The following is a 12,866-nucleotide window of genomic DNA, read 5'->3' on the forward strand; positions in this document are numbered from 1 at the left end:
TATCAGTACTTAAGATAAAAGGCCCGAGACTGACTAAAATAATCTCTCCTTACCATTTCCACTGACATGTGTGATCTTATCTGTAGCAAACAAGTGTTGTTAAAAAGCATTTTTGATAGTCTCATACTGCATATTGCTTACACATAATTGAGCCATGCTGTCAAATAACTGGCTCCATCATGTGGTGAGATGAGGAAAATACACTAATATACAGCCTCTCCTAATGTCTCTTTAAAGTTTTATCTGATCATCTCAAGCTCCAATCAAATTGCGGTATTGCAATGCAACTTACGGGAATCCACCGCAAAACAAAATCATGCTTAAAAAATAGCAATCAAACTAGAAATTCATATTCCACATTTCTACTAGTTATTTATGTGTTTTCTGTACAATCGTTCAGAGACTACCACACCATAATTTAAATACATTTTTCTACACCAATCTTTTACTATGGTGGTATCTCATCTATTGCAGATTTCCTGCCCCTAAACAGCACATAAAAAATAAATGTGTATGGCCACTTCACATGCCAGTCAGACAGTCTCTTCCTGTCTTAAAAGGGTAGTTCTTGGCCAGAATAGACCTTATTCACAGTACCACCATGTCTGAATCACCAAGTGAATAAAGACAAGGCTGTGAGGGATAGACAAAATCTCTTCAATGGCATGCACCGTATAAAGCTCCTGGATAACATCACATTTTTCACAATTCATGTTTTCTGGAGTTTTTTTGTCTACATTTTTAGCCAGCAGAGTGATCCAAAACACTTTATACAACATTTCAACATATTGAAGTGACTGGAGGTCTACCCTCTCAGCCTCATTGTCATTCCTGTCAAAAATTAAAGATGATGCAGCTGTGAATAAGGTCCAACTGCAAAGTGAACCAGAATTTATGCCACAAGTCAAATGTTTAGTTACATGAGACTTCATTGAACAGTTCTATATGAGATAATTTGGCTTTAAAGGGTTTGAAGTATGTTAAAATAGCTTACACTGACACCTAGTGGCCTGAATGATGCATCATTCAAACACAGTAGTTTTCAGTTCCCTATGCCATTGTAAAAATTCAAAATGAAGAGTAAAACAGGATTAATTTAATATGTGAATAAAAGTGCCCAATAACAGGGCATTTACTGAGATTAAGCGAGTAGTATTCAGCTGGTCATGTGATGCTAACATGGCTGCACCAATGAGGTGCCCCTGCCCCATGTAGAATAAAAGAGATTTTATAAGGTTACTGATATGACCAAACTTTTCATCTCACAAGAGTAGTCATGATTTTATCCATCCATCCATCCATCGTCAACCGCTTATCCTGTGTACAGGGTCGCGGGGATCATGATTTTATACGTATTTCAAAATTACTATTCATTTCTATAGAAGTAAAACACTTTAAATGACAAAAAAATATTACTGAGTGAACCTTTAAGTGTATAAGTGCTTACACTATAATATATCTCAGCTGGAAGGTATTTTTATTCTTTGACTCACTCTCTAGGTCGCTGATGATGAGGTTGTCGTGAAGTTTGACAGCTCTGTGCTGCTCCACTTCGTCCTCCAGTTCAAAGATGGTCTCCTTCATGTCTCCGATCTCAGTCTCTTTCTCCTGCATGTCCTCACGCTGCTTCTCTAGAGCCCTCTTCTGCTCAGCTAACTCCTTCTGTACCTCACTCTGGAAGTCCCTGTACTCTGCATCCAGCTACAATGCAACAAGAGGAGAGAAGGACCAAGTTCTTCATTTAAAGGTGAAGTATGTAATGTATACGCCACTAGTGGCCTCAAGTGGAGTTGCAAAAATAATGTTTTTTTAGAAAGGTTTCCCATATACTCCTCTCATCTTCTATTGGTCAGAAAACAGGTTGTCCTGCCACAAAATCGGTTGGTTGAGCCAATTTTGGCATGTCAGCAATGTTTTGATAGCACCACAGAGCCAGTTTTATTTTATTTTTTTGACACTTTTTGGTGGAATCAACAATTCCTTGCTTATAGTAGTCTCTGCAAATTAAACTGGGACAGAAGAATGTTTTAAAACCCAAAAAATTACACACTTCACCTTTAAATGAACCAGGGCTAGTGCTCACCTTATTGAGGGTGTCTTGCAGACATGCCACCTCAGTGCGAGCGTGCCCCAGATCATCCTGAAGTTTGGCGGCCTTGGCCTCAGCTTCCTCCTTGTCTAGCCTAACACCTTCAAGGAGCTGGTGGATGTCGCTCTTATCTCCAGCATTGTGAATGGAGTAGAGCTCTGCTACTTTTTGCCTCTCCTGTTCCAGTAAGGCACGACAGCGGCTGCGCTCAGCTTGATCGTTGCTCACCGCAGCTTTACACTCCTCCAACGCCGCTGCCATGCCGGCTCGCTCTTGCCTTTCTACATCTAACAGCCGCTCCATGTGATGGTTGCGCTCCTTTAGAGCTGCGATCACACTCTGAGCTTCCGCATTGTCTTGTTCAGCCATCTTCAGAGTATTGCTCAGATGTTGCTGTACGCCCAAGAGCTGCTCGCGCTCAAATCGAGCATTTTCTGCGAGCTCAACATAACGCTGCTCTAGCTCCAAGTATCGGCCGCTCTTGATGTCTTCATCCACCGAATACCCCACACCACGCTCGTCCAGAAGTGACCGGAAGTACTCGATCTGACGGCCACAGTGCTCCAGTTTGTCACTCTGTTGGCAAAGAGAGTCCATAAGCAGCACCTTCTCTTCTCCTAGCCGTTCATTCTCACCATTTAGCTCCTGCGTTATCTGCTGCAGGTCTGCCAGTTCCTGCAGAGTGGCCTGCAGCTCCTCGGATGTGCTGTGCTGATTCTCCTCCATCTGGTGTATGCGCTCTGTCAGGCACGCTACCGAGACCTCGCTGGCATTGCCACTGCTCCCCTTACGAGAAGAACTGCGACATGCCGGAGCTCCACCTTCAGACTCGGAGGAGGACAAGGAACCACAGCCTGAGGGAGCATCCAAGGCATCATCGCTGGATGTGACGGCCTGATAGACTTCACTGGACTCACTGTCCAGGTTGTCTGTTGAGCCACTTCGCTGGCCACCTGTCAGGAGGTCTTCCATGGAACCTGGTGCTGATCCCTCTGCAGAGGAGGCCACAGTGGCACAGTCTCCATGACCTCCAACGCTCACAGAGGAGGAAGGGTCGGGACTGGTGGGGGGGTAGCCAAAGGTTTTCTCAGCCCCGTCCATTCTCTGCTCCAGGGAGAAGCCCAGGGCATTAAGGCGGTCCTTTAGCATGCGGTTTTCATTCTTAAGCAGGTTTAGCTCTCCACGGATGGACTGGTTCTGCTCCTGCAGAAGGAGCAATGTTGACTCCACATCAGCAGCAGAGATCACTGCCGTCACCTCCCGCTCTGGTGGCCTCTCCTCTTCCTCTTCTTCCTAGAAGTATAATAATGTCAATGGTGATTTTTTTTGCATCAACTCTACTCAACCACAATTTTAAGTTCTACACAACTGAGCATGACTATACTTTTCATTTGAATCTTTCACTATGTTACAATTGATACATAGACATACAGAAAAGGCACCAAGTGGTGATTTTGTGTGTCATATACAATCTGTCAGAAATGTTTTACATTCAATTACAGATTTACCAACACTATTGCTGGTACCTGTATCACCAAGTAAATACCTATTATTCACCATCTACATGATAATATAATTTCTCAAAGTACGATTAAACAGCTAAGCAAAGATTTGCCATATGAAAAATAACATGTAAAAAACTAACAATTAATAATTTCCCTGACCTGAATGTAAATTCCATAATAATTATTTTGTTCTTCATTTCATGACCCCTTTAAATTTACCCATATGTGGGGGTCTTTTGCTGTATATATTGATATGCAATTAATTTATCGGCGCATCATTTAATTAATTTGATTAAAAATCTTGATTGATAGCCATAATAAACAACAATAATAATAATTAAATTTGCACAAAACAATTTAACACAAAAAACTTTAGAAACAAACTCAACATAGACACACAAAACGTTTTCCGCTAATTGAGCAAATTGTTTTTGGTATTTTGTGTAGTTGAAAAACATGATTACATTTTTTTTACTAAATGGTCTTATTTAGGCTGAATGATAAACAAAGTGCTCTGTTACAAAACAATCATGCAGGAATCATATTGGTGTATACAATATTGTAATGAGTATGTGGATCTAACCTCAGGCAGTCCCAGCTGAACTCTCATGTCCCTCAGCTCACCCCGTAGCTGCAGGATTTCAATGTCTTTGCTCTTGGCCAGACCTAATAGATCTTTCACTTTGGCCTCCAGGGCCACTTTATCACTTAGCTGTCCATCAGATTTTGATTTGCTCATGCGGCTCTCCGAGTCTGATGTTTGAGCCTGTCCACGAGAATGCCTGGTCAGAGCTCTATCAGAACCACCAGTGGATGACTGCTTCTTACTGCTGGAGTTTCTGGAGTTCCGTAAACGCTCTCGTGACGAGTTTGACTCCTTGGAGGTTGTGGATGATATTCGTTTGCCAGATGGGCCTTGTAAAGATGATAGAAGTACCTTACAATCTACATCTCACAATGCTGAAACAAACCGTTCAGAATTTGAAACCAAAAGTCTAGTTAAAATACAGAATGCAGGGATGGAAACTCATGTGTGGCGAAAAAGATGAGACAATCACTAGCCTACGACCGCGTTTTCAGGGTAAAACAGAAAAAAAGATGATAAAAAAAATTATGAATAAACAGATGAAAAATATGGGTGGCAATTGATTTGATCCATTATGAACTGACTGAATCATGAAAATTTGGCATTCTAGGGACATAGAGCCTGAAGGTCACCATTGTTATTTATCCTTATGGTAGGGTTTCGTTTTCAAATCTATCATTATTTGTCATTATTGACGTAACTTGTCGAAATCTATTTAAATAAAAGCATAATAATGAATATCTATCATGTTCATAATGTATTTTTTTTTTAACAACTGAGTTGCCAATCAAGAAAAAGAGGATGTTCAAAAGGGGATGTTCAAAAGCCGTTTCAGTGCTGGTACCTGAGGTGGTCTTTGACTTGCTCTCAGAGTTATTAGTGTTTGCAGCAGGGGATGTTGAGTGAGCAGAGGTAGATTTCTTGCCCTTGACAACACTGCTGTTTGTCCCTGCACTGCTCCCAGCCATAGCAGCTAGAAGATCATCATTGCTTTTGGCCTGTTGACCAGAAATTAACAAATACAAAATAAATAACTTGAGTGTTACAGTTTCAGATGACACATATTACAACCGGTGACGTGATGTTAGATCAGTGGGTGATCTGAGAGAGAGAGAGAGAGAGAGAGTGCAGTGATATTACCTTGGAGAGTGAAGCTGTGGTAGGGCTCTTAACAGAGGTTTTGCCAGCAGAGCTTCCGGCTGTCACTGCATCACCTTTTCCTCCTCCATTTGCTGCCTTATTCCCCACTGGCCTGCCTGCTTTCTTCATACTGTGCTCGCTCCTGGTGATACATCTACCCCCTCAGTCTGTGCAGAGAGAGAGAGCAAGTTACAGTTAACTTTTTGCACTCATAAAGTCATTAAATCATTCAAAGTCATAATGAAAAAAAAATCCTCATTAAAACTAAGTAGTTTGACATAATCTTTAATCACTGACAGTGAAGCAGTTTTGTTTTAAAAATGTATTTCAAGCTCCAAATCAATTTCCTCAAGTCTGAGTGGTATAACCCACATGCAGGAAGCTAATATATCATAAAATAGCAAGTTATATTGCATAGAGGACCCTTATAGACCCTATTGACTGTGTTATACAATGCCTATAGAAATTCATCATACATTGTTAAATCATTGGTCACATTACACCCTGGAAATTTAAATAAATTCAATCTAACCTTTTCCAGTTGTATTTACACATGATAACCTTTAACATCAAAGTGAAAATAACATTTATCAAAAGTTAATAAGTAAAATACTTTGTTTAGATAAGTGATCAGCCCCCTTAAAGTAACCATTACAAACTTGCTCAGGTGCAACCAATCCCCTTTCAGATCACATACCTGGCTAACTGGCCCCCACCTGACATCAATTGAAGTGGTTTTAATTACTTCAGAATAAAACCTGCTGTTCCATGAGGATTTCATTACTAGTAATGCATGGTAAAGAATTCACCATGGAAAGGTGCTTTCAAAAGGGTTCTGGGATAAAATTGTGGAAAGGCATTTTTTACATTTACATTTATTCATTTGGCAGACGCTTTTATCCAGAGCGACTTACAAAAGAGGAAAACATAAGCGAATCATCTTAAGGAGACAGTGGTACGAAAAGTGCCATACTACAAAGTTTCACTATCATCAGAATAGTATACAAAACAGATTTAAGTGCAATAAGAATTGTAAATAAATCAGGCGACGTTCCTTAGCCGACTGCAGGCTTCTGGTGGAAAAGTAGCACCGCATAAATGTTTTTAGGTATGCTGGAGCAGACCCAGTGACTGTTTTGTAAGCCAGCATCAGGGCCTTGAATTTAGTACGTGCATGAACCGGCAGCCAGTGGAGAGAGACAAAGAATGGTGTACCATGTGCTCTCTTAGGTTCATTAAAGACCAGATGTGCTGCTGCATTCTGGATCATTTGGAGAGGTCTAATAGCACATGCAGGGAAGCCTGCAATGAGAGCATTACAGTAGTCCAGTCTAGTTATGACTAGTTAAGGCACAGGTTAGAAGGGTACAAAAAGATTTAAAAGGCTTTAACTATCCCTCCGAGTACCATACAGAGCATTATTATGAAGTGAAAAGCACATGGAACAACCAAAACCTTGCCTAGATCGGACCGTCCCTCCAAACTGGAAGACTGTGCCAGGAGGATATTGATCAGTGAAGCTATCAAAAGGCCAAAGGCAACTTTGAAGGATTTACACACCCTTATGGCTGAGATTGATCAGTCTGTGCATGTGTCAACACTCTCCCAAGCTTTACACAAAGCTGGCCTGTATGGCAAGAAAGAAGTCTCTTCTGAAAAAGTGCCACACCAAGTCTCGTTTGCACTTTGCGAGAGAAAAAAAAACTTGAAAAACATCTGATAGAACCAAAAAGACAGAAAAATAATAAAGATTACTTAGCAGTGGACACAATCATTTTTAAACTAGATATTTAATCTTGATATTCCTTTTTTGCCACTGACCAATAACTGAATCACAAAAATGTGTTCCCCAAGACCTGGATGGAGATTCCCAAGCCAATAAGTACATTTTAATATAGCTCTCTAGGTAATGAGAATCATACCTTGCCTACTTCCACCAGGGGGCAGATATCACTAAGGCTGCAGGTACAGAACAGTTGTGTGGCTAAGTTCTAAGCTGAATAGCACAGCTTTTCCAAGGCTAATTGAAGTTTATGAGAAACAGTCTTTTGGCAAATCACATATGATGCTGACTGCCACAGAAGTCCTCATTGGCTCTAATGACAAGGATCCTGCACACATGCGCTCTTAGTATAGTAAGCTGCCAATAAACTAGGCTTGTCATCAGCTGGGCTTGAGGCTTTACCATGAGTTAATAGAAGAGCCTGCTGTCTGTCTGCTGGAGAGTTGCTCTCTATAGGTTGCAGAAAAACAGAGCCTTAAAAGGCAGCAAAATCCTGGATGTGCTCAGGACAGGATCCCATAACAATACAAGAGCTATCCATCTATACAAATGGAAAAACTACACCTTTCTTATTACACTATGTTTATAGAGAAACTTAAAGCATGATCTCAGAATAATGAGAAACTTGAATCATGAGAGAGAAACACACTATGATAATTATCCTGGGTTTTGCATTGTGCTTTACACAATAGCAATGTCTGAAGATGTAAACTGTGCTGCTTAGATTATATAGTGGAAGGAGAGAACATCTGAAGAACATTAAAATGTAACTTAACAGACATGGTCACTATAAACTGTCATTGCTTGGAAAGACCTGTGAAAAAATTCTTCAAAATTCTCTGCAAAAAACATTAAAACCTCTTCACATCTTTGCTCAACCATGCCACAAAACATCATGAGATACTACAGAAAAGGTGACAATTGTTTTACAACTTGGCTAGTATTTAAAAAAAAAAATTGCTAAGCAAATGGCAAGGTGTTCTGGAAAGACTGCATGGATTTTCCAATCCCAATAGAAGACTCCTATGCACTTGTTTTGGTTGGTGCTGATCTTTCCAGATCTTTCATTTAACGACTCCCCGTTGTCCTCTCTATTCTGATCAGAGCGAGGCAGAGAGCCTGTTTCTCCTCTCAATGAGAGCAAAAATAAGGCCTAATATCTTACAGCTGTTTCAAGGCAGGGGGTGGGTTTGTGGGAGTGTGTTTGCTCATTTCCAATTTACAGAACCCCCCCCCCCTCCCAAATGGAAAAAAGGCAGCAGTACACATTCCCTTAAAGGGAGAGGCTTTAGAGCAGCACACCAGACAATATTTTTTCAGATCCGTCTAGGGAATCATTGTCTTCTCAAAATGAAAACAAACCACCCCAAATATAAATTGCTTATTTATCCATTTATAATAGCATGTAGTATCTAGACTAGGGCTGAACGACTAACCAAAATAAATTTGAAAATCGCAATATGACCAGTACAATTTACAAACCACGAGGGCTGCAATTTAATTAGGGCTGCAACTATGTGCAAAGCTGTTTTGTCTGTAGAGTGTATTGCTTTCTTAAATACTTGTAAACAGGATCATTGTATTACACATGTGGTTTCAGGGTGGTTCTGTGCTCCATACACACAAAATCTATCTGGTGCCCTGAGTGACATATGGCCCGAGTTCAGTTGTGTGCGCTAACATGCACTGAGAGCATTATTTAAAGCACCCCAGATATAATTTAATGGCACATTTGCGTAATTTCACAAACCTCTATGTTTGGCCATTACAATTTACTATACACATTTAAAATAACCCCATGAGAGTGAGTTTTTGTTGACAGCAAGGCAGATGAGAGCATTTCACTGCATTAAAATGCGATTGTCAACTCAACTTCAAACAAACTTCCATCCCTTCAGTGTTCAAAATAAAAGCTTCTGCCGAAATAAAGGCTTGAGGGTTTACCAGTGTTCTGAAATATTCAGTTTCTGAGATTTTCGGATGCACTGGGTGGAACATACATGAATATTCACGAGTTTCCTGTTTTGTCTTAAAGTGATACTGAAACTATTAGTGCATGCACAATCTATATACATTATTGTGAAAAGATGAACAGTTAATTTTTCTCCCCAATTTGGAATGCCCAATTCACTAAGTTCCCATGGTGGCATAGTGACTTGCCTCAATCCAGGTGGCGGAGGACGAATCTCAGTTGCCTCCGAGTCTGTGAGTGTCAATCCACGCATCTTATCTTGTTGAGCACATTACCACAGAGATCGTGTGTGGAGGCTTCACGCCATCCACAGTGGTCTCCACGCACAACTCACCGATAGCAAACCATATTATAGCGACCACAAAGAGGTTACCCCATGTGACTCTAACCTCCCTAGCAACCGGGCCTATTTGGTTGCTTAGGGCACCTGGCTGGAGTCATTCAGCACACCCTGGGATTCGAACTCATAACTCTAGGTTGACTGTGTTTAAAAAACAAAACAATTAAGTCTCCCTTTGTTTCACCGTTGTATTTTATTTTTTTACATTTTTTTTCAGATGACAAGTGTGAACACCCTTTCTAGAACAGTATTTCTGGTTGGCAGTAAAGCATGGGCAAAACAGTTTAATTTTGGTTCAAAGGAATCACACGTTTTTTGTTTATCATATTGCAGTTCAAATCGCAATTTTATTCAAAATAAATCACAATTAGATTTGTCCAAATCGTTCATCCCTAAATTAGACTATACATTAAAAAAATCTGTAATGAGTAGTTAAATGTTTATTTATTTATTCCATTTGAGTACTTTTTTAGCTTTTTTACATTTCCTATAATCAAAGAAAATCACTGATCTGAAACAGGTCTCCCACACAGCCATTTACTAATTTCTCTCCACAGACCAGGACTGCATTCCAAAGGGCATAAATAGCCGTGTTTTCACTATCTGACGAAATAAGTGGGTGCTAGTGTGTGCAAGAGCCAGTTTCATTCCCGCCGTCACTTCCGGGTCTTCATCGTGCCTCCTCGGGGCTGATTATCATTGGGCCAATAAGGCCAACTTGAGGCAGGGTCATTGTCAAAGACATTTCACAGAGTCAGGTCAGAGATTTCAGCACCAAGACACTAATTTCCCAGCTTTTCATATCTAGCTACCAGCTTACCTAAACAGATCAACGGAGAATGGAGAATCGTCAGTGCTGGGGTATTGGTCCGATGGTGGAAATGCAGATTGATTTTGGTCTTGCAGCGAGAGGTCCATGGCTACTGGACCCGGCTGAGCAGTTGATAGCCCTGACTCACACTGGCCCAATAGTTGAAAAGTGGCTAATGGTGCCATTGCAGAGCACTAAGAAGGGGGAACAATCATGGTTGCCATGCTATAAAATCATTCCAAACAGAAAGTCTCATAACAGTGACTTAAATAGTGAGTTCTGAATGACATTATTTTTGTGTACCACACCTTTTAGTGCAAGTTAAAGTCTTCGAAGATAATTTATAGTGATTACCACTTGGCACACCCCAAGTCTACAAACAACCTCTCTACAAACCTTCTTCTTCAAACCATCATGTCGCCCCTGCTTATCTCCATTTTAAATCACCATCTCCCCATCATCATCATTATCATCAACACCACCTCCACCATTAATGCCCCCTTAGATTCTGTTGACCGAATACATGGCATCCATCACAACTTCTGAAAAAGCGATACTGACTCTTCAGATGTCCAAAATGACAGACAGGGTATGTCTACTTCCTAAGCAAATTCATAGAGTGTGCTGTGTTAATCCAGATCTCAGGATATATATATATATAAGTCAATCAGAATGTAAAGTGGCACAATTTCACAGCATAGATAAAAATATAGTAATCTGTCATATGTGGGGCTGGGTATTACAAATCACCTCACGATACTGTGTGTTCTGCGATACATGTCGCAATTCAAGAAAATAAATACAAATAATGAACAGGCTGAAACTTAAGTTGTTATTCAATAATAAATCTTGGCATCTGCTTTAGACCTCCTAGAGTAGCAATGTCCAAATTGTGAACAAATCATTATATGGAGTTGAAACTTCAATTAATCTGTTGATCGAGGTCCACAAAACTGCTCTGATTGATTCGTTCATGAACCAGACTTATCTGTTCAACTCACTGACTCAATCTGGTCACAGTATTTTCGGCTCACTTATCAGTGAAGCCATATGGCTTCAGATGACTTGGAATATAGCACACAAGTTGTATAGACCCCTTTATGAAACTTGTATGTGCTTTTGCATCTTTTTTAAGCTTGAAAGCTTCAGTCCCCATTCATTTTAATTGCACAAAGAGAGTGACCAGTATATTACGGAATAAAGAAAGTCATGCGAGTTTAGAATGAAATAAGGGTGAGTAAACAATGACAGAATTAAAATTTTGGGGTGAACAACAATTTTTTCACAAAAATCATCGTGCAAGTACAATACGCTCCCGAAGCGGACCTCAATTTGACCCGTCCTATAGAGTGAGCATTAAAAGGTGCTGACAAAGGCTCAATAATAAGACACAACATGGCAAGCCCCCAAATATCAGGCATGGGAGAAGCGTTCACACAAGAACAGAAAAACAGATGGACAGTTTGATTTGACACTCTCATACACTCCCCTGCAGTGAATCACATACTGATAACAAAACACATCTATTATCTAGTAAGGAAAAGGTTCAGGGTCTGAGCAGAATAAAAGGAAGCATTTGTGAGGCTAGGGTTTGGGGAGCTCATCTGGTTTTTCTCTATGCTCTCTTTCTCATTTGTGACATCCTTTGCTGTCAGGCATGTGCAAAATGAGGTCACATTGTGATTGCACTGCATGTCTAAATATCACACATGATTTATGACTACAATGAGGTCATCATAACACATGTGGACCCTGCCTATTAAAAAGAAACACGTGAGATGAACTGGGGCTCCTTTGTATATGTGCTAATATGAAGAAAAAAAAATTGTTATCCTGCAGACTTGGAATAAAATGAACAGCATACAGCTTTGGAACTTTTCCATCCAAACCTGTATGCTGCTGTTGCCCATCCGCCTCAAGGTTTGACGTGTTGTGCATTCTGAGATGCTATTCTACTCACTACAATTGAACAGATTACAGAAGATTTTCTGTCAGCTCAAACCAGTCTGGCTATTCTCTGTTGACATCTCTCATCAACAAGGCATTTCCGTCCGCAGAACTGCCACTCACTGGATGTTTTTTTGGCATCATTCTGAGTAAACTCTAGAGACCGTGGCACGTGAAAATCCCAGGAGATCAGCAGTTACAGAAATACTCAAACCAGCCCATCTGGCACGAACAATCATGCCACGGTCGAAATCACTGAGATAAAATTTTCCCCCCATCCTGATGGTTGATTTGAAAATTAACTGAAGCTCCTGACCCATTTCTACATGATTTCATTGATGCTGCACGATAAGCAGGTGTACAGGTATTCCTAATAAAGTGCCCAGTGAGTGCATATACACTACTATATTATACAACATATTATATATAGCCTATATCAGATTATAAGCAGATAAGAAGATTCTTCTTTGGCATTTCACCAACACAGCATTCAAGTTTAGATGGAAATACAACAGGATGAGTATATTCCAGCCAATATTTTTGGGAGCACTATTCCTTTAAGCTTAAAAGGCATAAAAATGATCTGCTCAGAATACTAAATCTTCTGTCTTTCAGTAACTAGTTGATCTCAGCTGAAAAGACTAATAAAAGGTCTCACTGTGCTGAGAATTGACTCCAGTGGCCATCTTTGTT

General features: G+C 40.3%; 2 protein-coding genes across 2 annotated transcripts in view; both read right to left on the reverse strand.

Annotated features, from left to right (window-relative positions):
• The window catches only part of LOC127621481 (phosphoglucomutase-like protein 5), a 242,965-nt gene that overhangs the window by 68,907 nt on the left and 161,192 nt on the right, over positions 1-12,866 (reverse strand). The window lies entirely within an intron of this gene.
• LOC127621478 (cytospin-A) overlaps positions 1-12,866 on the reverse strand; it is a 51,560-nt gene that overhangs the window by 22,119 nt on the left and 16,575 nt on the right. The window contains exons 2-6 of the mRNA XM_052095107.1: positions 5,321-5,487; positions 5,025-5,178; positions 4,178-4,509; positions 2,084-3,382; positions 1,494-1,701 (exon numbers count right to left, since the gene is read on the reverse strand). Of these exons, the coding sequence (XP_051951067.1) occupies positions 1,494-1,701; positions 2,084-3,382; positions 4,178-4,509; positions 5,025-5,178; positions 5,321-5,449 (2,122 nt within the window). The 5' untranslated portion in view covers positions 5,450-5,487. The remainder of the gene's footprint in view (positions 1-1,493; positions 1,702-2,083; positions 3,383-4,177; positions 4,510-5,024; positions 5,179-5,320; positions 5,488-12,866) is intronic.

The sequence above is a fragment of the Xyrauchen texanus genome, chromosome 27, assembly GCF_025860055.1.
Source record: "Xyrauchen texanus isolate HMW12.3.18 chromosome 27, RBS_HiC_50CHRs, whole genome shotgun sequence".
Lineage (NCBI taxonomy): Eukaryota > Metazoa > Chordata > Actinopteri > Cypriniformes > Catostomidae > Xyrauchen > Xyrauchen texanus.